The 26,017-nt window shown below is 39.1% G+C and overlaps 1 protein-coding gene across 1 annotated transcript in view; it reads right to left on the reverse strand.

The window, feature by feature from the left end:
• Positions 1-26,017, reverse strand: part of C11H1orf105 (chromosome 11 C1orf105 homolog) — a 27,536-nt gene continuing 1,519 nt past the window's right edge. Inside the window, exons 4-8 of the mRNA XM_074044783.1 lie at positions 22,621-22,711; positions 15,157-15,222; positions 5,989-6,056; positions 2,979-3,034; positions 1-373 (exon numbers count right to left, since the gene is read on the reverse strand). Coding sequence (XP_073900884.1) covers positions 93-373; positions 2,979-3,034; positions 5,989-6,056; positions 15,157-15,222; positions 22,621-22,711 — 562 coding nt within the window. The 3' untranslated portion in view covers positions 1-92. The remainder of the gene's footprint in view (positions 374-2,978; positions 3,035-5,988; positions 6,057-15,156; positions 15,223-22,620; positions 22,712-26,017) is intronic.

The following is a 26,017-nucleotide window of genomic DNA, read 5'->3' on the forward strand; positions in this document are numbered from 1 at the left end:
TTCAATTTTAATCAATAAATCTTTATTTTCATGTTAATTAAACCATTTCATCTTTAGGAGAAATTAGTGAGAAAGTGGCAAGAGCTAGAATATCAGCAACTTTGAGAAAATTGAGTCACCTTTTTGGAAAAAGGAGGAAATGATGAGGAGAAAGCACCAGTGCCAGAGACTGGCTTGGAGAGGTTGTTTTTTCCCTGGGATTCTGGGAGGTGATGAGCTCTGACCACTGAATGCTTTACTGTCTTGGCCATTGGTTCCTTTCTGGGCAAGGAAGAATGCTGGGTCTCCTGCAGAGTTTTATAGGCATCTGACAGTAGTCCGTGGAAGACAGCTGTCCTGGGGCCCACAATGGGAAGTCTGTAGTGAATGTTCTCTGGAGGATAGTACAAGAAGAAGAAGAATAAGGATTGCTTAGATTCTATTTTTATAGAAACTCAAAATTACCAAGGGCTACCAAAGACTTCTTCAATCTTATGTAACATTCAAAATTCACATAAGAATTTCTTTTATTAGAACCATCTTATCCCCAACAGCCTTTAAGCTTTTACAAATTTTGCTTAAAAAGCCAAAAAAAAATGTACCTAGAAATAAAACTCAAGTGGTGAGGCATCACTGTCAATTAAGGTAAAAACAAAGAGAAAACATGTCTGGAGTTATAATATTAGTCAAAGAGAAAAGCAGATTCAATTATCGGTAGACTTTTCAGGGACACATACAATTTCATTTTTTGAAAAATAAGCACTGTGCTTTTATAAAAAAGGTTATAGTAGAGACAGAAAGTATTTTGCATTTAAAAAGGGATCTTACTTTTGAATGACTTACTTTAGGATTCTTTAAATTCCTTACTTTCCTGACCTCTTCTTCAAATATGATTTGATATGTATAAAGTTGGTTAACATTTGACTTTTTCAGAAGACAGCTTGCTGAAGGACAGTAAATCAATGCATGAAATAACACCTTCCTGCTGGGGATCACTGAATGACTAATGGAATTGATTGGAGGCCTGAATTCCCTCCTTGTTCAAGGCAAATGAGAGCCGGAGATGTATAGGATCAGAAATCTAGGATACAGTTAGTCTCATCACTGTAATGAAAAGGAAACAAGATCCAGGGTGACAAGCACAAATGGACTGACGACAAGAACCAAGATCTCCTTAATCCTAACTAACTGCTCTTTGCACTGTATCACACCACTATGCCAGGTGGTTGGCATAAGTCAGGTGGTTAACATCAATACTATTGTTTATTAAGACCAAGAGCTTGCAGGTGTCATGAAACTGAAGCCAAAGGAATCCCTATCACTTGTAAGATAAGTTCTTTCCATTAAATTAGTTCTTGTTAAAAATTATATAAGGTTTGGCTGAATCTAGAAAACTGTTAGAAATCACTGTTGTAACCAATTAGTTAGCAGTAGTGTTCACTGAGATGAGTCAGTAAGTGACTAAGTAGTATTTGTAGCATACTCATAGGGAGCACAGCACAATTGGGTCACAACTTCAGCACTAAGCAACTAGTGTTGGAATATTGATCTGTATAAACCTGCGGGGCTGAGATAGGGCCAACAGTTTTTCTGGGTTGATGAGGGTAAAAGTTGATTGTGTTTCTAGCTCTCAGTGGGGCAAGATGCTGCTCTGGTTTTATAAGTAGGAACATGGAGAACAAACCCATAGAGAGACACATCCAGACCCAGGTCTCATTGCTTCTGGGCTAGTGCTTTTTCCAAACCTTCAAGAGAAAAGCCCAGCTCAGCAAGGTAATAACTAATCAACAATAGATCCACTAAGCTTCAGCTCTCAGCCAGCTCTGCCATCACTCTTCTTTCAGCTTTATTTCCAAAACTGCTTTCCTGTGTTGGACTCTATAGGCAAGAACCACATCCATTCAAGATCCATGCAAGAATATAACATACTGCTTTTATGCACTCCAAGCCTAGATCTTACATTGCTAATTGAAAGTACATTCCCAGACCTAGTAAATTGGTGACAGGCATCTTGTTATGTTGTTGTCTAGGGTCAGAAAATAAATATTCTTGATGAGACAATGGCATAGAATAGTGTGTGTGTATATATATGTGTATGCGCACACACGTGTGTGTGTAATCCAGATCCAAGGGAAACTCAGAATGAGTGTGTGAACGGAAACAGATAACCATGAAACTAACTGCACATATTTATTACCCAGTGTTCTCCTGGCTTCAAGATAATGAAGTGGTCACAAACCAGAGAATAGTAGAGTGGGAAGCTTTTGCAGAGCAGATGCTCTTAGTTTAGGCTCTTAGTTCTAGGTATTTTTAGACACATAAGAAGTGGTTCATGGGGATTGGTAGCCTTTTGCTACATTAAAGTGGGTATCTTCAAACTTCAGCTACTACTTGAGCCTCTGGTCCTCCCTTTTGGCACCCCCTCAAGACATCTTTTCTATCCTCAAATTTCCTTTCTAGATGAGTTCTCAGTTCAATTCTAGTTCTGGATCCCTTACAACTTCCTATGATAGAGCTTAGATTTTATGTGTATGAAACGATCTTGATTTTTCTTATTGCACATATCCAATGAAAGAAAAGCTTCAAGTGGCTTCAATTAATTTGGGAACAAATGAGAAGATGGAAAACACCACTAAAGTGATAGTCAGGGCTTACCTAAACCTTTGAGTTATATTACCCAAAGAATGGCACACCTTCACCAACCCATTGTTGGCTTCTCTAAAGGATAAGACTCAAGTCAATGCTGAAGTCTGAGATAGATCCACTGCCCTTGTCTCTCTCACCAGGAAGTGAGGATAGAATAGCATTGGACAGCTTCTGGGAGAAGGTAGGTATTATAGGGAGGCGGGGGTCGGGGAGGTGAGAGGTTCAGGGCCTTAGTGAGGCCATACTAGGAGTGTGGTGATAAATTTAAAAATTACCTTAGGGACTAAAACTTTCCATTCTACTATCATGGGTACAGTATGTCTTACACTGAGAGTATATGAATGAAAACAAACCTGTTGGGATGTCATTGCAGGAAGACTGGGCTTGGCTTTGATGAGAACTCCTCGTTCTGATTGGAAGAAACAGGAAAACACATTTGCCAATTGGCCAGAGTTAAAAAGGAATTTTAAACACAGATGGTCTCTTTACTGCAGCACCTGTTAACCTGTGATCAGGCCACTTTACAGCTGGGTGAGATAACTGGTGCAAAGGCTATGAATTCTCAAGTTTTTTTTTTTTTTTTTACTTAATGGCATTTTCATGGGTTTTGATCAAACCTTCATTTAAAAAATGCTTCACTGTCAAACATTTATGGTCTGAAAATAAGAGGGATTAAGGAAAGACTGCTCTAACTTCCAAAATAAATAAATAAATAAATAAATAAATAACTCTTCCAAATCAGTGAACTATCTTTAAAAGAGCAAAACTGAGAAAATGTTTTGGTTGGAGACTTCCTGACCACATCCTGTTTCTCCTGATGGGCAAGGCTGTGGAGGTGATCCTTAATCAAAATACGTATGAGCCCAGAACATTTCTAGATTGGTCTAAGTTGCTTATTGTCTTAAGAATGACAAATTTGTAAACTTTGATGGGCTCTCTAAGGCACTACACTCAGTTTAAAGTTCCTATTTCCACAAAGATCTCCCAAGGTTATTTTTGCTTTGCTACAGAAAATTTGGCCAGTCCACACAGTTTATTTTATTAAATTTTCACTAGAAGATTCATTGAGACTGAGAAAAAGAAAAAGCCAAATTCTTCTATTATCTAGGTTGGACAAATGGGTAGGTGGTATTGTCAGAGCTGAACAGCTTAAGATCTGTCTGTTCTCCAGTTCAACAAATATGTTTCTTTGTCACTATCTTCTCTCTCTCCTGTTCTTATTTTTTTCTTTCTATTTTATTTCTGGTGGTAATTGCGTTTGAACTCAGGACCTCATGCTTACTAGGCAGGCACTCTATCACTTGAGCCACATACCCCCACCCTCTCTCCTCTTTCTTTTCTTTATTCCTTACATTCAACAACACTATTTTAATTACTTTAGTGGCAATAAATAAAGTCACTTTAAAAATATTATTTCAGTAAGAATAATTCTATCTGCTTATATGTTAGTAAGACTTAAAAACTATGAAGAACAGGTTTTATAAGCCATAAGTAGAACCAGGCCCTTACTTTATACTAACTCTAGCTAAGTTTCAAACAGAAGTGGTAGGTTTTCCTTCATTACACTGAAGCGAGAGCACACAAAGGAGGTGTGAGGATAGGTAAGACACCTAAAAAACTAGCTAGCATTTGTTGCCCTTAACGCAGAGAAACTAAAGCAGATACCTTAAAGCAACTGAGGCCAATAGGAAAAGGGGAACAGTTACTAGAGAAAAGGTTAGATCAAAAAGAATTAACCTAGAAGGTAACACACACGCACAGGAAATCAATGTGAGTCAATGCCCTGTATAGCTATCCTTATCTCAACCAGCAAAACCCTTGTTCCTTCCTATTATTGCTTATACTCTCTCTACAACAAAATTAGAAATAAGGGCAAAATAGTTTCTGCTGGATATTGAAGGGGGGGAGAGGGAGGGGGCGGAGTGGGTGGTAAGGGAGGGGGTGGGGGCAGGGGGGAGAAATGAACCAAGCCTTGTATGCACATATGAATAATAAAAGAAAAAAAAAGAAACAATAACAATCTAATATTTAATAATAATAATAACTATTAATAATATTTCTGGTTGGTTATTATGATTTTGGAATTAATTTAATTATTGGCCATAGTTTTAAAGGGATGAGTTATTTGCTTAGAATAAAACTATTTAATGATTCTGGGATTTAGGGTTTATTTAAAGTACCAAACTTGCAACATAAAACAGGGCAATACATTTCAAAATTCTCCTTTATAGAACAGTGAGCTTTTGCTCAGAAATGCTTGATTAAGAGTTCAGTATTCTATTTACAATTCACAAAGAATATTAGAATTACTTTTTATCATGATCTGATATAAAAGCTCTTTGCATATATAGGTAAATGTTATTAGTGTTGGAGCTTTAGCTGCCCAAATACCTATTCCCTTCATGACCTTTGTGTCCATGGCCCAGACATTGGGTGCAAGGTTTCAAGCATCTGGCCTTATATCACAATCCGGAACAAATGGCCCTACTTTCATAAAAGTAGTCAGAACAACTGCTGCCATGCAACATAAGGTTACAAAAAAGAACTTTTCACCACATTATTTCTATATAATGGGAAAATACTAAGTATTGCCATTATGTTACATATAACTTTTTGGCTATTCATGGGAAAGGGTGAATCGATGCCTACATTTCAATCATCTATTATAAGTAAGTCAGCATACACTGATGCCTTAGTTTAAGTCCATGTTTGGGTTTTTTTCAGTGCTGTGTGTGTGTGTGTGTGTGTGTGTGTGTGTGTTGCTGGGAATAGAACGCAGGGCTTTGCATATGTTAGGCAAATACTCCACTGAGATTCCCAACTGGAGCTTTTAAATAAAGTAACAACTTAATCCTTCCTCACTTTCTGAGAGTTAAATACAGAAAAAAACATAGAAAACCCAACTAATCAGAATTATGACTGGATTTCATTTCTGCAATTGATAATAAAGCAGAAAATAACAACCAAACAGACAAGAGGAATTTTTGCTACTAAGAAGTAGCAGAGGGTGTCTTGGATTCAGGAAAAACAGTGTGTAATCTTCCCTATATTTTGAATTATATGTCATCTGCAGAATTTGTATCCAGTTCTACCTGAGTTGTCAAAGAAATTTTCTATCCCATTCCTTACACTGTTCTTGTGAATGTGGAAAGAGGTATTATACTTTCCACGGTAGTTTCAATAAACATTCAAACAAAAAAGTGGGACAATTTTATTTAGTATGACTCTCTAGCTTCCCCAGAAAAACCAGTCAAGAAATGCATTCCTTAAATATCCTGTTTACTCTGCTTCTCAATTCATGACCCTATACCCCTAAACAACTATAACTAGAATTAAAGTCATATTCCAATTTAATTGGCTTACCTATGACGCATAAAATTCTCAAAGGATAGTTTTAGATCATGTGGAATTACCACAGTTGTTGGTTTTATCTGTGGAAGAAAGCCTTTTTTAGAATATTGGCCATAAGTGCATTCTGATTTAAATAAATAATGTACCACCTTAGTAAACTCAGGTTGTACATGCTTTTGTGGTATGAATGAGCTGGAGGGTATATCATCCTGCTCTCAAGTCAGGGTCTTGGTTCTTCCCTGATTATCAGATTTCAAAGGTAGATAACTCAAGATTAGGAAGGCTTCAAAAATTTGTTTCTTTAGATCATTCCTCCACATTCTTCAGCTCTTGGTGAAACTATTACTTTTTCACAGATACTACTGGCTCCTGGAAAACTGTTTTGTGGTTCTCTGCCTTATTTCTCAGGAATTCCTCTTTCAAAATGCCCACAAAAGTTGTATTATATTTACTTGCTTAATGTTTGGCTTTTCTTGATAGACTTTCAGTTCATGAGGACAGAGACCACATATCTGGGTTTGTGTTTCCAACTCCCAAACTGTCTATTTAAGCCATTTTTGGTCAAATTGGTGAACACATAAGCCTACTTTGAGGCACGCTTTAAAACTTTAAGTGTGTTCTTCATACAAGTTAAAATAAAGTTACAGCATTCCTCCTTAAGAAGCATTGCTTTCTTGAGTTTTAAAAATTTTTTTACTAGCACGAGTTAGAGATGTGATTTCACTAAAAAATATTTTTAAATATTTCTTGAAAATGATTGTAGATTTGACAATGAAATGATAATCGCAAAGATGTGGGTGTAGGTGTTCACTTGACCTATTCACTAAGTGACTTGTACCAAGTGACTCAGGAGTTAGATTTATGATACAATAAAATTGCAGATTACAAAGTCTCAAGTACCTTTAGAGGTACTTGAAAATAGCAAAAATCTCAATATCACATCTACATGAATGCCAATCACCTACCATATTTAGTCAGATTGTTCTAACTCATTAGCTGAGGAAGGAAAGAGGAGGGGGAGGAAGGAGGTGTTCTGGTAGCATCTGGGGGTGGCGAGGGGCAGTAAAGGCTTTTGTGAGACCTAAGGAGAGGGGAAATAATATGCCAGAGATAGACCTTGCCTTTCCCAAAAACTTTATCTAAAGTTGGTGCTGCTCCAAGGAGAGATGCATGAGACTCTCTGTCTCCTCCTGAATACCATGATTCATGTTCTGAAGCAAATAAACCCAGCTCAGAGTAGTTTATGCAGGAAGTAGGCTAGGCGCCACATCAGAACAACCACTAAAGATAGCATTTTTGTTTTTGAGAAAAAGTGTATCAAGGTGAATTCCTGTTCATTCTCCCTCCTTATTGATATTCTTTAATTTTAATTATACAGATTTATGGGCATAGCGTCATAACTCAATACATGCCTGTGTGTATAATGATCAGATCAAGGTAGCTAACATTTCCCTCTCTTTAAACATTTAAATTTGGCTAACACAAAAATTTGTACTTATCAAGTACATTTCAACTCACACATACACTATTCAATTATTAAATCAATATAACTAACATTTCCATATCCTTTTTATTATTTTTTGTCTAGTCTTCATCCTCCTCTCTTCTACTGAATCATAAAATATTTAGTAGGTTATGAGCCACAGTCATCCCACTGTACTATAGAATACTAGAATTTAGTACTTCTATCTAATTGTGTTTTAGTACCCATTATCCAACCTTCCTTTGTCTTCCCTACCCTTCTTAGATTCTGGTAATTTCTATTATATATTCTGATTAACTTGTTAAAAATTTGCATATGAGGAAAGTATGCGGTATTTGCCTTTCTGTGTCTGATTAGTTTCCCTTACCATTCCATATACTTTGCTAAAAATGACAGGATATCATTCTTGTCATAGCTGAATAATATTTGATTGTGCATATATACCACACTTTTTAATTGCTTTGTCCTTTTATAGGCACCAGGGTTGGTTCCATAGCATGGCTATTGTGAATATTGCAACAATAAACACGATGTGCAAGTGTCCTTTTGATGTGCTGATATCATTTCCTTTGGGTAAATACCCAGAAGAGGTACAGCTAATTATACAGTATTTCTACTTTTTAGGTTTTTTTTAGAAATTGCCATACTGCTCTCCATAATGGTTGTACTACTTTACATTTCCACCAATAGTGTATGAGGGTTCCCTTTCCACCACGTCCTTGTCAGTATGTTTATTTTTGACTTTTTGGTTATAGCTATTCTAATTCATGGTTTTCCTTTGCATTTCCATGGCAGCTAATGAAGTAGAATATTTTTTTTTCATGTTTTTTGGCCACTTGAATTTCTTCTTTTCAGAAGTTACTCTTTATATCCTCGGCTCATTTTAAAACTGGATTATTTATGTTTGTTGAGTTTTTAAAAGTTCTTTACATATTCTGGATATTAACCCTTTGCCAGATGAATAGTTTGTAAAAATTGACTCTCATGCTGTAGGTTGTCTCTTCACTCTGTTGTTTTCTTTGTATAAATCCCACTTGATCATGATTAATGGTCTTTTTAGGTATGCTGTTAAACTCAAATTGCTAATATTTGGTTGAAAATTTTTCCTTCTAAACTCATTATAGATATTGATCTGTAGTTTGTTGTTATTGTGTTCTGTCTGGTTTCAGAATTCAGTGAATACTACCCTCACAAAATAAGTTTGGAAGAATTCCCTTCCTTTGGATTTTTTGAATAGTTAAAGTATTGACATTAAGCAGTTCCTCATTAAGCTTGGTGGACTTAAGCACTAAAATTATCCTGTCCTAGACTTTTTTCCCCTGGGAGGCTTTTTATTATTGATTCAATTGTGAATTTCTTGTATGCAGCATATTATTGGGTCTTGTGTTGTATCCATTCAACCAATTTGTATCTTTTAATTGGGGGAATTTAGTCCACTTACATTCAAGATTATGGATAAGAACTTACTCCTGTTATTTTGTAATATTATTTGATTGTTTCAAATATCCTTTGTTCGTTTCTTCCTTCTTCATTGTTCATCTTTATGGTTTGGTGGTTTGTATTATGATAATAATGTTTGAGTCTTCTCTGTTTCTCTTTTGTGTGACTGCTCCTCCAGTATAGTTCATATTTTCATGTGTTTTCTCATGTAGTTGTCTTTATTTTGCTTCTTGGTATAAGACTCCCTTAAACATCTTCTGTAAAACCAGTCTGGTGGTGAGGATTCCCTCAGATTTTGCTTGTATTGAAGCCTTTATATCTGAAGGATAGCTTTCCTGGTATAGTATTCTTGGTTGACAGTTATTTTCTCTCAGAATTTGGATTATGCCAAATTCTATAAGTTTTCTGCTGAGAAATTTGCTGTTGGTCTGGTGGAGGTTCCCTTAAATGTTATTTGTTGCTCTTCTATTGAAGCTTTTAGAATTCTTTGTCGTTGTGTTGAACTTTTGACAGTTTGACTCTGACATGCCATGGTGAGCATCTTTTCTGGTCATGTTTATTTGGAATCCTATGGGCCTCCTATATCTAGATGCCTATATGTTTCCCAAGATTGAGAAAGTTTTTAGGTATTATATAATTGGTTTTCTATGCCTCTTCCCTTTTATTCTCCTTTAGATTTCCAAAAATGTGAATATTTGTTCATTTAATCATGTTCCTAAGATCTCAGAGGCTGATTTCATTCATTCTTTTCTTTTCTTCTCTCTTTCTCCCCCCCCCCCATTGGTCTATTTAAAAAGACCTGTTTTTAAGTTCAGAAATCTTTCTTCTGCTTTTTCTAGTCTTTTGTTGAAGCTCTTATTTGTATTTTTTAATTAGACTCTTTACTTCCAAGATTTCTGTTTGGTTCTTTTTCCAAGATCTCTGTCTATGCCAAATTTTTCACACATTATTCACTCAACTACCTGTCTAGTTGAGATTCTCTTGAAACTCTTTGAGCGTCTTTGCTTTTTTAAAAAAAAAATGGGGGAAAGAATTAGGGTTTGAATTCATGGTCTTGTGCTTGCCTCCACCACTTGAACTATGTCCTTACCTCTTTTTGCTTAATTTGTTTTTCAGATAAGGTCTAGAATTTTTTTCTGGGATTGCCTTGGACTGTGATCATCCTACCTCTGCCTGCCAAGTAACTGGAATTATAGGGATGTACCACCATATCCAGTTCCTCACTGAGCTGCTTTATAATCATTATTTTAAGTTATCAGCCATTTCATCAATATGAAGGTATCCTGTTACCCTGCTTTTTCATTTCTAATAATGATTTGCATATCTGGTGGATTATTTATCTCTATCAGTTTTATAAGGAGACTTTCATACTAAATGGATTTTTCTAGCTGTGTCTTGGGGTGTCAGTTTGGTAGTGATGTTGGCTTTCGTTCAGGCTGTTGTCTCCCTAACTTCCTTGACTTTAATTAAAGGCTCTGAGTGTAATGAATGCTGTGGTGGAGTTGAAAAGACCTACCATTTCTGGGGACCATGTGGTATTGGGAACACTCTAGCATCCTGAGAAGGTATGGTATATATAGCAGTTATAATGGGGTGGCCCCTGTGTGGTCACTTCAATTATGGGAGCGTTAGCATCAGGAATGCAGTAGATTTTCATCAGGCACTGCTGGAATAAACTCAGATGCTTTCAAGGGCCTTTGGCACTGGCAGTGGGGGAACATGTAGTATCTTCCCTCAGTATTGGTGGTGGCATGGGCCTATAAGCAGTTGGGAAGAGGAGGAAGTGGTAGTAGGGAACCACTTCAGACCTTCTCAGCCCTAATGGTGATGTGGGCCCAACTAACTGTTGGCAGGTAGTGCAGGTGCACAGAAGCTCACCACAAGGGAAGGCAGTGGGAGAGATCCCTAGTATCTGTTCTTAGTCCCACTAAGAACACTGCTGTGGGTTAACTATTGGGGTCACATTGGGATCAAGTTGGATTATAAGTTGCCAGTCCCCTGTGCTATCATGGTAGATAAGTAGATATGAATTTGGACAATACCACCTTTCTCAAGATGGCACTTAGGTATGGCAGTCTAGACTCTGGGGTATGACAGGGAAACAACATGAGTTCCTTCTCCAAATCAAACCTATTGTGTAGAGTTTGGGTTGCTCCTCTAACTGAGCTACAAACTTTCCAGTGGCTAGAATGGCCAGTGGCTGTGCTGATAGTTTTCTGGGACTCTCCAGTTCACCCTTTCCTCTGTCAAGGGAAGACACCTCTTCTGGGCTAGGCAGAGGAGCCAGGTTGCAGTTGCTGGTATACCTTGTTTCTCTTTGTGTGCTGCTATCTTAGGTCTCTGAGTCCTACAAGGTTGCAGTCTCTCTCTTGCTGAATTCTGGCATTCTTCCATGGTCACTCCATCTAGCTGTTGTTTTGGCTTTTCCTTGTGGAAGAGGAGATAAATTCTGGGCACCTCTATTTGGTCATCTTGGAATTTCCTGTTTATTCTCAAAAACCCTGAAAAGTATTTCTATTCTATTTCCATTCATAATATATTATTGTCACAATTTATCTGTTTGCTCCTTAAAGACAGGGCTTATAACATTATTTTTTTCTTTGTCCCTGAGATATTACCTAAGAACTGGTCCATGGCAGGCTGTCAACAAATATCAATGGACTTTTAAAACCAATTTATATTTATATTAGAGAATGTCTACCTACAGTATGTCCAACTTAATTGCCCTACTTTAAAGGAGTTTGAAAATGTTAACTAGAAAGCAATGCAGATAACAGAATAGCTACAAAATAGGTACAATAAGGGAATATGAGCTGTTTGGAGCAGAGATGCCATTAAGAGTAGAGAAAGCCAAGGCACATATCTTTGGTGATTTACAACCATAACCATCAGTAGATATGTCTTCTATTCTGTATGGTTAAGCTCCTGACCAAGGTTATGTAGGAATATACACCAGGACCTATTTAGGATTTGTTTTTCATTTTGTGCTTTTATTTATTTATTCATTCAGTTAATTAGTTAGTTAGTTTTAGCAATATTGGGGTTTGAACCCAGGGCCTTGTGCTTGCTTGCTAGGCAGGTGTGCTACCACCTGAGCCTTACTCTTGTGCTTTTATTTTTAAGTATTTTTTCTAGTTCTAACCCTTTTGCATTAAGATATATAAGTCATGTATTATAAAATTCACCATCCTAATGTACAACTCAGTGATTTATAGCATATTCAGAAAGTTGTACAACACTCACCACTATCTACATCCTGGACATTTCATCACCTCCAAAAGAAACCCTATACCAATTTGTAGTCATCCTTCATTTACACCTTTCCTCAGTCATTAGCAACCACTGCCTACTTTCTAGCTCTATCAATTTGCCTATTCAAGATAGTTCATAAACATGGAATTAATATAATATGTAGTCTTTTGTATATGGCTTTTTTTACTTTGCAAAGTGTTTTCAAGGTTCATCTATGTTATAGCATGTATCAGTATTTCATGCCTTTCAATGGCTGAATAATTTTATATTGTATAAATAGTCCACATTGTATTTATCCATTAATAAAATAATGGATATTTGAACTAGTTCTAATTTTTGATTATTATGGATACAGCTGCTATGAACATTTGTGAGTAAGTTTATGTGTGTACATATAAACTTATGCTTATGTACTATGAAAAAATGATTATAATCTCACTTAACACATGATGACACTGGGACTTAGGATAGAAAGTAACTTGTCTATGGTAATACTTCTGCAAAACTGTAGAGCCAGAGTTTAAGTCCAGGTTTTCTGCCTCTCAGGTGGCATGCTCTTGGGTAGAAATGGAATTGCTGGATTATATGGTAACTCCATGTTTAAAGAACTGAAAAGCTGTTTTCAAAAATAACCACACTGCTTTATATTCCCAGGAACAATATATGGCCTGCTATATTTAGGTATTTGATCTAACTTGAGGGTGTTTAAAAAAAATATATGGTATGAGGGAAAGGTATAGCTTCAACCTTTTGCATATGGATATGCAGTTTTCTCAGTACCATTTATTTAAAAGACTATTATTTCCTCGTTTAACTATCTTGGTAACTTTGCCAAAAAGCAATTGCTTATAAATATAAGGATATAATTTTGAAATCTCAATTTTACTCCATTGATCTATATGTTATACCAATGTCACATAGTTTCAAATGTAGTTTTGTAGTAAGTCTCAAAATTGGGACTTTTGAGTCCACAAACTTGGTACTTCTCTTTCAAGATTGTTATGGTTATTCTGGATCTTTTTCATTTTCATATGATTTTTATGTTCTGCTTGTTGATTCCTACAAAAATGGCATCTGGGATTTTGAAAGGAATTACCTTAAGTCTGTAGATTTGGGGGACTATTACCATCTTTACAAAATCAAATGCTACAATCTGTGAACATGGGGTTCTTTCAATGTATTTAGGTCTTCCATTTCTTTCCATTATGTTTTATAAGTTTTTGATGTACAGGTCTTGTACTCCTTTCATTAACTTTCTTCCTAAGTATTTTTGGTGCTATTGTAAATGGGATTATTTTCTTAATTTCAATTTTGGATTACACACTGTTAGTATATAGGAGTAAGTTAATGTTTATATATTGACCTTGTATCATGTAGCCCTAATGCACTCATTCATTAACTCTAATATATATATTTTTGGTGTGTATATGTTTTTATTACCCAGGATGATATAAGATCATGTCATCTGCAAGTAGACAATTTTACCTCTTTCTCTGTAGTAAATATGGGTCTTATTTCTTTTTCTTGTCTTAACTGCTCCCAGCTAGAATGGACAGTACAATATTTAATGGAAATGGCAAGTGCAGACATCCTTGTCTTGTTCCTGATCTTAGGGGAAATTATACAGCCTTTCACGATTCAGTAGGATCTTAGTTGTAGGTTTTCCATAGACTCCCTGCATTAGATTGAGGAAATTCCCTTCTGTTTTTAGGAACCTTTCACTATCATCATCCAGTATTTTCATCCAACTCATTCCTGAGATAGGAGGGATGTTGCAGTGAATACAGCAGCTTATCAGTTTTTCCCCCTGAAGGATGTTGTGCTACTGTGTATGGTGAGGAATGGGAAGTTCATGCTTGTTTTCTAAGTTTTTGTAGTTGCCCACCAGGTTCTGAGAGTAGTAGGGAAGAGTTTCTAGGTACTTTTGACCATTGTAATCCTTAGTATGTGAAAAATGAATACCAATTGCAGCAAGTGTAGTTTTGCCAGGAACTTCAGTTAAATTTCCAATTCCCACACAAAACTCCACAAAACTGCTGCTCTTCTATCCATTCTACTAGCCTGAAGCACTTTGCTATGAGCTCAGGGAAGGAGCCTTTCTTGAACCTACTATTTTTCTTTCATGCCTTGCCCTTTTTCCCATTGTATATTTAGCCCGTTTTCTCCTCAAGTCTAAGAAGAATCACAGGATATCAGACTTGAAGAGACTCTTCTCCCTCTCCTACCTAAACTTAACCAGGTGGCTAAATAACTTTTAACCAAATCCAGATCCTTACCCTAACAATGACAGTCATCCTAACACTAACCCTAACCCTTAAATCAACCCATGTCCTAATCTGCCCTGGAATAATAGTACTCCTGAAACAGGCCTCTTTCTTCAGCAACTCTGACAGGTGGTGGCATGTTAGCCTTCCATACTTCCTTGATATCCTGCTTTCTTTTTCCTAACACTCTTCCATCACTACCCTTCCCCACCATGAGTTTCAGATATCCATGCCAAGTGACAACCCCACTAGCTAGAAACTACTACACAATCTCTCCCGAGTTTATCTTCTGAGGTGTTCACTCAATCAATGGTAAACCCAAAGATTAAGGTGCTTGTTTCATGACTGTAACAGTGGAGGACTGCATGTGTGTGTGTGTGTGTGTGTTGTGCTATGCTGGGGAGATGTTAAAGAGGGAGAAGAAGTACCATAGGTCCATAGCCTCTGGAACCTCTATAAAGGTGTAATTACTTATGATCTCAAATCATAGTGGCTCATCTCATCTCTTCCCCTCTGAGACTACTGCTTTGTTTCACCTTTGGCTTGTTGAAATGGGGAAAGTTTATCATACTGTGTCAGCTGATGCTGCTCCCAGGACCAACAGTTTCTCATTTATAGCCATTATCAGGGTCTTCTCTTAAAGGGGCCCTACCACAGTCTCTTTCCATAGGGCTCCAGTGGAAGATAGGCAGTGCTCTGCCCTGAGGATGGACACACCCATTTCTGTCACCCCTTGCCTACCATTTTTAGTTCTCGACATGTGGAGCACAACTTTCTATTTCTGAGCAATTCAGGGTTCTTCCTGGTCTAAGGAGAAGGAGAAAGAAAGACAGAGTCAGGTGAGGAAATGCTAAGGTACCTGGGGCACCAAAGAAATGGGATAGGGTGAAGAGGTGAAAGAGGTAACAGTTTTTTCTTCCATAAAACAGAGAGGGCACTCTGTTCTCAGTTCTTTCTAGGGTGGTTGATAAATTTGGGGTTTACTGAAGTTGGTTGGTTCAGAAAGTGTTTATTTAGGAGGGAGTAACCTGAAGTGGTGGACTTGGGCTGTGATATACAGTGGTATATGTGGAAGAACAGCTGCCACAGAGAACTTGGGTTAGGGCTAGGAGCTGAAATCCAGTGGGGTCTCTGATTTCTATTCTGAACACCCAGGGATGAGGGGTTGCATTTTCTCATAGGTAAAACATTTCTTCCATTTTACACAAAGGCTAGCCTAGCTGAGAACCTTTAATGGCCTAAAAATGAATGAAGAGTTCTCTTCTGCAAAACTCCTTTGACAAGCCCCTCCCAGGCAGCATCTTTTCTCTGGATGACCAACTGTTAACCATTAATGGTCCAGTCACACTTGGCTCATCTGTACCTCCTGAGAGCCATGCTTGAAGCCACAAGCAGAATTGGAGCTGGTATGCATGTTATGAGTCCCCTCACTCCTCCAGGGAAGAGAGGCTGTCCCAGCCAGGGAAAGGAATGACTAGTGGAAAGAACTTGGGGTCACCCTTTCTGCTCACTGAAATTATTGCTTTCTTTGTTTTATCTCTCCAAAGGGGTGAAAGAGAGACTTTACATGTGCATCTCTAGCAAAAGTTTGTTTAGGAAGAAAATGGGAACTTGAGGCTAAAATTATGTTTGGATATTATCTCTAGCCCTTTTTTATGAACGCTGAAATTAGAGTAATAAGGTATGTTCATACAAAGTGTAAAGGGAGGGGCACAATGATAAGCAAATAATGACTTCAACCAAAGCCCTTCCTTCCAATTGATTGGCATGTTGGCCCATATGATCCCTGATCCATTCCTGTTCTCCGGAGAGGTGTGGAAAACAGAAAGATGAGGAATCTATCTATGCAGCACAACGAGTGTCAGGGACTACTCCAAAGGTGACCTTTGATGGACTGATCTGGAAGTAGTCTTATCTTTTGAGAGATGTATGGCAGTTGGAGTTTGAGAACTTAAAACTATTGACAAAGTTGGATTTCTTTGACAAATATTTAAAATATGCTTCATTTTTTATACAGCATTAAAAAGAATCAACTCAGTACTACAATGTTGTGGGTTGGTATGTTAAAATATGAGTGTGAATGACTAGATTCATTCCTCAATGAACATTTATTGTGAGGCTAAAATGTGGAAGGTACTGTAATGGGGTCATAGAGATGAATAAGACAAAGTTTCTGGCCCTAAGACAGACAAGTGAAGAATACAAATTAATTTTCTTGTCTATTCATTTGGTACGCTGAGATAATAAAACATGGCCTCTTACATCAAGCTACTCACCATCTATCAGTCTGTGTGCCAAGAAGAGTGATGATGTTGAAGGTACTATGACAGAAATAAATATTGAGGCTACAGTAAAAAGTAAAGGAGTTGTTGAGCTCACCTGGGGGTAGGGCAAAGAGAATGGTCTGAGAAGGGTTAAAAGAATAAACAGTACTTTGGTAGGCATTTTGGTGGTAAACCAGGAAAGGGGAGGGCATTCCAGGTCCAGGACACTATAAAACAACACAGAAGAATAGCCTGGCAAATCAGCTTCAGGTAACTGAGGACAGGTTAGAATGGCCAGGTTGTCTGGTGGGAGGAAGAGTGGGGTAAGAAGAGGGACTAGAGAAGTTTCTGTCTGTATATGGAATACTCTGTTTTGGATGGATCCAACTTTCTACCATGTCTTCCCTGATATCTTATGGGTGGCATCCCTTGCAGCTGAGCCTCCTTCAGATGAATCTCTTACATTTTTGAGGTCTGAGACTGATAATAGTATTCTAAAATTTCCATCCAAGTTGGATGCACTAGATAACTGGATAGAAGTAGCAATAACACATTCGGGCGGTTAGAAAGGAGAGAGACCACTTCTGATCAGAGCAATCAGGAAAGGATTCCTAGAAATGGCATTTATACTTGGTCTGAGAGAATGAGTAAGACCTGGACAGGGGGAGGTGGGTGAGAGAAAATCCCTGGGATATTTTTTACTAGAGTATATAGATTATTTTCCTCCCTGCAATTAATTATTTTCCTGGTTTCAGACTTCTGGTTTCTGTATAATACTCCTACTAGACCCTATAGAGACCAGAATCACAAAGCTCACTACAAACCAAGCTATGAAAATATTTGTGAAGTCTCCAAGGTGTTAGCAGGACCTTCCTAGTTAATGACAATTGTAGGTGTGACAATGGAGTCCCATAACCATGATTACTGCCATCTCTTGGACCTGAAGAACAAAAGTGTTTTCTATATTGCCCTACCTTGCCTTGTTAATTCATCCTTTATGACAGTGTAATTTTACTTTCTCAGGAAACCTAAGTTCTGCCCCTTCTAGCTTACCCGCTAACCTGAGTTTTGTGTTCTGATTCCATCATAGAGTTGGTAAAGCTTTTTTACTTTTTTGCATTTTCCATGTACTATCCTTCTTTTATTTAAAAAGATATGCTTGTTTCCTCCACCATGCTGGGAATTATTTAATGGCAAGAACCATGTCTTATACATTTTGGTACTCCTAGAGTCCATCACAGAATTTGGTGCACAGTAAGTATTCAACCTATGTTGGTTGAATGAATGACTCATTTTAAGTATTTTGAGTTAATAGGAATAAATATAGATATAACTGACACGGGTATGTGTGTGTATGTGTGTTTATAACACAAAATACATATGTGCACAAAGATCATTTTTATAACATTGTCTTCAATGAAACATTACAGGATATTAATGTGCAATACATTCACTTTTCATAAGGTACTGAGGAAAAGCACTGGCTGGGAGTTCAAAGGGCTCTGTTCTGGATCTGGATCTTTGAGCAACTTAGAGTGACTGGTCAATTAATGCAAACTCTTTGGTCCTCCACTTCTCTACTGATGATGGTCTGTATGGCCAAAAAGACAGAGGCAGATACTCTAATCCTATCAACTTGTAATATGTAGAGCAAAAACCAGTCTTGAAACTGTGGCTTTACTCAGCTCAGACTTACTACCAGTTGAAGCATATCTTTTTTATTTGAAGGAAAAGGTGAGCAGACTGGGAGTGATAGAAAGCAGCTGTGATAGGCAAGTCCAAAGTTGATGCAAATGACTTGGGATTCCATGTTCTATGGGTCTAATTTCCTCTTCCTGTCACTTTCTTTTCCAGCTATCATCCTTCTGGATGATTCCCTTCTCACTCTGGTTCCTTAAGGCCAGCTCAGTATTGTAACAGGAATGACAGTGAATTAGCCAGGTTCACAGCCAAACACTGGTTATATCATCTCTACAGCCAGAGGCTCAGAAATGTTAACGGGGCTCTCATTTCCCATGCAGCTGTCCCTAGGACAGCAGATAGTTGTGACAAGAGGGTGACAGTAACATGTTTGTAGCCTAGCATAGGTAGGGTGCAGATTTCAGCTAGTCCCCAGGAGCCAGTAGGACAATATCTGCTGAGGTTCCTAAGAGTTGGCTCATGGCCCAAGTTCTTGCCTTTCTTAAATCCTTGGTAAAGAAACAGAGAAGCATATTTCTCACTCTCCTTTTCCTTTTCTCCCCTCTCTCACTCTCTACTCCCCACACACACACACACTGGCTGTCTCACTCCCCCCCCACACATACACCTGTTCACATAACAAAAACTGAAAATGTAAGCACCAGATGGTGATTTTAAAAATAGATTATCACGAGCATGCTTTAAGGGCAATGGCAAATTTGCCCCTTTCCTTCTCACTCTTTGACATGTCTATACCTTTCCTCTTTTCTACTCCTGACTTAACTGAGAGAGATCTCATAAGGCTGTCTGGCTCAAACTGTTTTAATTAACTCAGTGAGGAAACTGTAGCCCAGAAAGGTTAAGAGATTTGTCCAACAACACATCTATTTAGTTTCAGTTGACTGGGAAGATTTTTGGATAAAAGTGTCAAAGACAGATTATCTTTGGTCAGGGGAAAAGTGGGCTCTTAGAATACATCTGAAGGCATACTTACTCGTATGTCTTTTAGAGTTCAAGAGGTATGGTCAGAGAACTATGTTCAATATTCCAGAAAACCCTAAGATAATTACACCTTTCCCTTCTATCTGAAAATACTATTTCAATCAAAGAATAAATATGCATATAGTTTTTAAATGCTCTTTATTACTCACTAGGAAAATATATAGGCCAGGCATGGTAGCTTACATCTGTAATCCTGGCTACTCAGGAGGTGAAGGTCAGGGGGAATCTTCATCTGAGGCCAGTGTAGGCAAAATGTTTGCAAGAACCCCACCTCAACAAATAAGCTGTCCATAGTGGTTCATGCCTATAGTCCTAGTTATGTAGGAGGCATAGGCTGACCCTAGGCAAAAAGTACAAGATCATATCTGAAAAATAACCTGAAGCAAAAAGGGCTAAGTGTGTAGCCCAAGTGGTTGGGTACTTGCTTAGCACATGCAGAGCCCTGAGTTCAAGCCCCAGTACTAATAAAAAATTAAACACACAAAATAGTAGACATGTACCTACTATCCAGCCTTATTATACTTAATTTTTTATTACCATCATTATTTTAGTTCAAGTATTCATTACTACTTCTAACATGATATCTGATCACTATAAACAGGAAAAGGACTTAGGAGTATACGAGGTAGTTTCTTTGGAAGTCATGAACTTGGCAAGTTTAGAGTCAATGAAAAAGAATTAAGGAGTTCACAGTGGCAAGAAAATAGGAAATCACCATCTATATGTTTTCCCAGCTCAACCTCTACTCCTGCACAATCATTTCAGTCAAGTCTTTTGATCACAGGTATGCTAAAAGAAAAATAAGTAACATTCTCATCTTTACTCTGACTTATCAGACTGGAACAACAAAGACAGATCAAAGAGAGTAAAGAAGGAGTAGGGGCAGGAATTGAGAGGGCGGGGTGGCCCTTTGAGGAGCTTTGGCCAGTTTACATCTAACTAGCAGGTGGACAAAGGCATTCTGGGATCTCCAGCTTCAGTTCCACAGGTCACCCTCACACTTCTGCTTTTGCCATGGATTGCTAAGGCACCTCTTGGCACAATTATCCAACTGTTAATGATATACCTCCCTATTTAACAGCATCTCATGAAGTCATGAGTCAATGCCTGGAAATGACAGGTGCAAGTAGTGCCTAATAAAAAAGCCTCTGCCCAGTAAATGTTTAAATGAGGGAATGTTTAAGCTTCATTTCTTGCCTTCATTCACATTTTTCCTCTTTATTATCTGTCTCTCCTTTTGTTTCTCTTTTGTGGTTTTTGGTCCTCTACCTCTCTGTGTGTCCCTCTCTTGCTGTCTGTCTCCCTCTCCCTGCTGTCATGTCTTTGAGCCTGTTTTTTCTCTTCATTAGATAATGCTGTTCCCAGCACACATGTGCCTGCAGCTGCATGGGGCTTCTCCAGGGCAAGGGAGAAATGCCACTTGGAATGTGAGTGCTCAAAGTTCTGCCTTTTGACCTCTGACTGTGAATAGGAAGGGAGCCAGGTGGCAGGAACTTTGCACCTATACTCATGGTCCAGGTTTCCTGGTTGGTTGCAGGGTGACCAGCAGCTTCTTGGCAGGTCCCTGATTTAGGGGATAAAAGAAGAGACAGAGTGTCCTTGGTACATTCCTCTCCTGTGAGGCACAACATAGTTTCTTACTGAAAAGGAGCAGCTGCTGGCTCAGCTCCTGTTTACCTCATAGCACACAAGTGAGGGGATTCGTGTCCACAGCCATAGCAAGCTATTGGCTAAGTGGAAGAGCTATTGCTCTTAACTGTCATCTAGTGGCCAGCCACAGGATTGCAGTTATGAAATGCTAAGCCCTGCTAAGAAGATGGCATCTCGCTGCTCTGGTCATTACGAATTCTTTCCTCCCTCATCCTCTGTGCCAACCAAGTTGGTGCTTGTTGTCTTAGTGCCTAGGCTGCCAGGTTCTCTGAGACCCAGAGCCAGCCTGGGAACAGCTGGTATTCAGTTGCAGTGCCTTTCTGTGGAGTTAAGAGGGACTAATGGGTGACCATTAAGTACAGCTTGGACTCAGGGCTGAAAACCTGACATATCTCCTCACTAGTCTTGGCCTTTTGGGCCCTCTATGGTCTAGCTGGGCTCACCCATTCCCTTGCTTCCCTTCAAGTGCACAGTGATCCTCTGGTGTTCAAGTACTTCCTGAACTCTCAGGCTTATCTTTGCCAATATTCTCCCCTTAACCCAAGAGTCTCTCTCTCTCTCTTTTCTCTCTTTTTCTAATCCTCTTTCCAGCATTTGTGAAAATATTATTTTCAGGATCCAACACAGATGCCACTTCCTCTTGAATCATTCCTTTGCTCCACCTCTGCTCACCCCTTCCCAACCTGGAGGTGACCTTTCCTCCCACCTTTCCTCGCAAGTACTTTGCCCCGCTCTCTGATGCTCCTGTGACTGTGGTGTGCCTGTTCCACCCACCATTTGTGTAGGCTGCAACTGACATACTCATCCCTGTGTATCAAAGCAAATAAAAAGGGTTCAGTAAGCATTCGTGGACTTCCATTAGGACTCTTACTAAGCATGGCTTACACTTACTGAGCTCTTACTAGCGATGGGCACTGGGTCAAGTATGTGAAAATACTGCTCCAGGCACTGCCTACAACAGCCATGTGAATGTGTGGAATTTTTCAGGTCAAAGAACTACTTATATAACCAGGTGTTCTCTCTCTTCACCTCAGGGAGTTCTGAATGCACAAGTACCATTAGTGTCACAGAACAGCCTGTGCTGCACAGTGCCCCTGAGGTCACTCAGCAGCCAATCATAGTTGATTTCTGTGAGATGGAGGGGAAAGGAGAGATTTTTAATGTAAGGTGTAAGGATTTGTTTTTGGAAGTCCAAGTAATTAACTGGGGGTAAGGAGGCTAGAGACTGCAGAAACTAGGATTGATCTACCACTAGCAGAGAAGAAGATTCTTTCATGCTTAATTTCTCATGTCCATTTGATGTTTCTAACCTTATTTCCTTTTTTTCTGGTACTGGGGCTTGAACTCAGGACCTCAAGTTTGCTAAGCAGGTGTTCTACCACTTAAGCCATGCCTCAGTTCTCTAACCTTATCACTTTAATATTAGCTCTAGTAGTCTGGGATCTTAAGCACTTGGACAGGGTGGTACACATTCATCTCATTAACAAATGTTTATTGAACACTGATGATGTACCAGTCCCAGGGACAAAAGAGAAAGGAAATGTATCCATATTCTGTGTCATCCCAGAACTGCTGTTTGCTTCATTTTAGTTAAAAAGTTTCTGAGTACCTTAGATAAGACATCTGGAACTTGACATGAAATTGGTAAATCCATATTCTTCTTGTATGAAGTCAAAAAAGTAGCAGAGGACTGAGGAGATCTAAGTAATCAAAACAAGAGAAAGTTAGAACCAGTTACTGTTTTGGAAAGCCAGGTCCTGGTTGGTTCAGAAAATGCAAGGGACATCTCTAGAGCTGCCTAACAATCCAATTCTGGAGGGCTCAGGCTGCTAAGAAGATCCCAAATGGAGACTTTGCCCTCCTAAGTCACTTTGGCTTCTCTGTCCCTTTTGTTGTGAAGTAACCAATGACAGCTCTAGATTGCCAGACAGTGAACAAATAAGGCAGGGAAAAGATTGTTCATAAAAGCAGAAGTGTAAGAAGTGAAGTGTGCCCTGAGTTTCTTTTTGAAAGAGTCTGTATTGATGTTTTTGATCTTTAACAGGTGCCATCCTTTCACACCTGCCTGATTCCTTTGAGTTGGTGTCCCTGCACACTTGGACAATCTACCTGTTTCTTCTCACAGAACATCTCCCAGTTAACCATTCTTATTCTGGAACATTTTTTTTGGTTAGAAAGTGACATAGGGATGTGACAGGGGCAACACAAGTTCTCTGTACAGGGTGACCTACCTCACTAGCCTTTGAGATTCATTTTACTACAGCCAAAGAGGCCTTGGCCTGCAAAGACCTGATTATCACAAACTGTGCGTGCAGCACTCTTGCCATCCAGGAAATGGAGACTGGAAATGCTGGTGGTTTTGCCAATAGCACCGGTCCTCTCTAATGAAGAAGGATTCCTTTGTTCATTGTTCATTGAAAGCAAAGGCATGTGAAGGGAGTTTGATGTTCATGAAGCATTTATTGTTTCATTTCTCACCACTTCCCTGAGCCTTAGGAAACCAGAGGAGGTCGATCTGACTCCAGCTCCTCCATAGTCTTTTGTCTTTGTTATGGAAACAGACTTCCTTGAACTTGTCACAAAAAGGCCAACCAGGAGGGACCAGAGGCCAGTTTAGTACTGCTTCAACACCCAATAATCTCACACAAACAGGATCTCTGTAGCCTGAGGGGCTTTGGACGTGCATGAGTGTGACTTTAGCATGGTCAGGACAATCTGAGCGTCCTTCTCAAGAAAGTGTCTCTATAGAGGCACTTCCCACCACAGCCGGGTCTCACCTCCTCCAACCCTACACGTGTATTTCCAGAGCTCACAGTCAGGGGTATTCTCAGCAATTTCACTAAACGTTCCTTTATCGTTTTCATATGTTCTGCTAGAACTGCTTGCTCAAGGCTATGTAATACTTGGCGCACACTGAGCACTTGTCCCCAAGGTCTCTGGAAAGGGTTTTGCCAAAAATAAATAACTCAGAACTCAGAGCTTTGGACAGATGAAGCATTTCTAATCCTTATGAACTGTTGATACTTTCACCATTCTTTCCTTTCCAAATACTCTGTATTCCCGTCTTGTCCTCTGAGGGCTCAAGGTACCTCATAGGTGCTACCAGTCATCTTAGAATTCTGGTCAGGTAAGGAAGCTCCATTTCTCTGAACAGAGGCTGAGACTGCTACCCAAATCCTCCCAGCATGGAAATGAACAGCGCCTCACTGCCCACCTTAGGTAATTTCTCCTTGTCACTAGCCTACATTTGGTTAGTTGGAGGAAAAAAACTCCCCCCTCCCTTCCCAGCCAACTGTCAATAGACTGCTATCTTTGATACTTCAAGGCTTGGCTGTGAAAGTGAACAGGTGCTGTGAATGTCCAGTTGTGTTCTGGGCCTGCCTTTCTCAAGCCCTGTCTTGCTCCCTATTCCCCTCTTCCTACCAAAGGCTTGTAGGGAGCTACTTGGAAGGTGGGGAATGGAGGGTCATGTTTCTAGGTCAGCTTGGGCAAAAAATTAGCAAGACTCCATCTCAACCAACAAGCCAGGTTTGGTGACATAAACCTGCAATCCTAGCTATACAGGAGGCATAGGTAGGAGGATCACAGTCTGAGGACAGCCCTAGGCAAAAACATGAGATCCTATCTGAAAAATAACTAAAAAGCAAAAAAGGTCTGTGTGCGTGACACAGACAGGTAGAGAGCCTGCCTAGCAAGCATGAGACCCTAAGTTCAAACCCCAGTACTGAAAAAAATTAGAGAACCAGGGAGCTAGAGGCAAGAGAATCATTCCCAGGGATGTTTTGCTCCTGGCTACAGGTTTGATGGGTACAGGGGTAGTACAGATGTCAAACACTACTAATTTCACATTTAAAAAAATATCCAGATTTCTAGTTAGAAAACCCAGCAGATTTGACCAATGGACTCCCATATGACTGGAGTAGAGAGCAGGCTATACCCTTTGGTCAGGAGAGGCTCTCCCATTCACTAGAAACAAGTCTCCATCTTGTCAGCTCTATGCATTGCGCCTCTCATCTGACCACCATCAGCAGGTTGGTTTGTGCCCCATGTCTAATTAAAAGATCCTAAACTGTCATTACCCATGAAAATCCTTGAAGTACTAGAAACTCTTAATAAGGACAGTAAAATTTAGTGGCTTTTTATTTCCTAAACAAGCCTCTGAGTGTATTGAATCTCTGATTACTTGATTTAGATATATTCAAAGTTGTGTTAAAATAACAGAACTGAACAATAAAGCGCTTGTATATTTGGTCTGAAAATACACAAAACAGTCTGTTTACAGAGAATGTGGTGTTTTTAGCGGAGCAGACAAAACAAAGGTATATGTTACTTGAAGTGGGAATGTGGAGAGACTGATGGGATGTTATTCATGGAATCATGTATCTGTAGGCAGGAGGACGCATGGTAGGTACCAACAGGAGGGAAAAATTCTTGTGCAGAATGTGATCTTTCTAGCAAGCCCTGTTGCACATACCAGGGAACCAACCCAGTTTAGTCTATGATGGCCTAAGAAGTTACCTTTGGTCCTTCCTTTCCTCTAATTTCTGTCATTTACACCATTATTTCACTCCCATTGTTCCTCTACTTCTCCAGAGCAGGGTATATCACCACACCACTCTCCTCATCAAAAATGGGGGAGAAATGAGGAAACCATGTTATTTCAGTGGAAGATAAACTGCTCCCTATGCACTAATTCCTTCCAATATTGCAAACCAGAAATATGTGTTTTACATCAGTTTGGTTAGAAGGGGTGAGACTGATGAGATTAGAGGAGAATACCTGAAATGCAGGCAGCCGCTACTCTGTAAAGATGGGAGGTTATGACTTTAGATTGTTAAAATTTGAAAATTTCAAAGTAAAGCAGAGAGGAAAAGGGGGTGATGAGGAGGATGAAAGTATTTTGAGAGGTAGTATCTAGGGGCAAGCAAACATCTCTTATATTGTTGAGTCGTAGTGGTAGAGAGGAAGGTCATCTGGGGTCTCATCTCCTCCAGCCAGGCCTGTGT

The sequence above is a fragment of the Castor canadensis genome, chromosome 11, assembly GCF_047511655.1.
Source record: "Castor canadensis chromosome 11, mCasCan1.hap1v2, whole genome shotgun sequence".
In the NCBI taxonomy this organism is placed as follows: domain Eukaryota; kingdom Metazoa; phylum Chordata; class Mammalia; order Rodentia; family Castoridae; genus Castor; species Castor canadensis.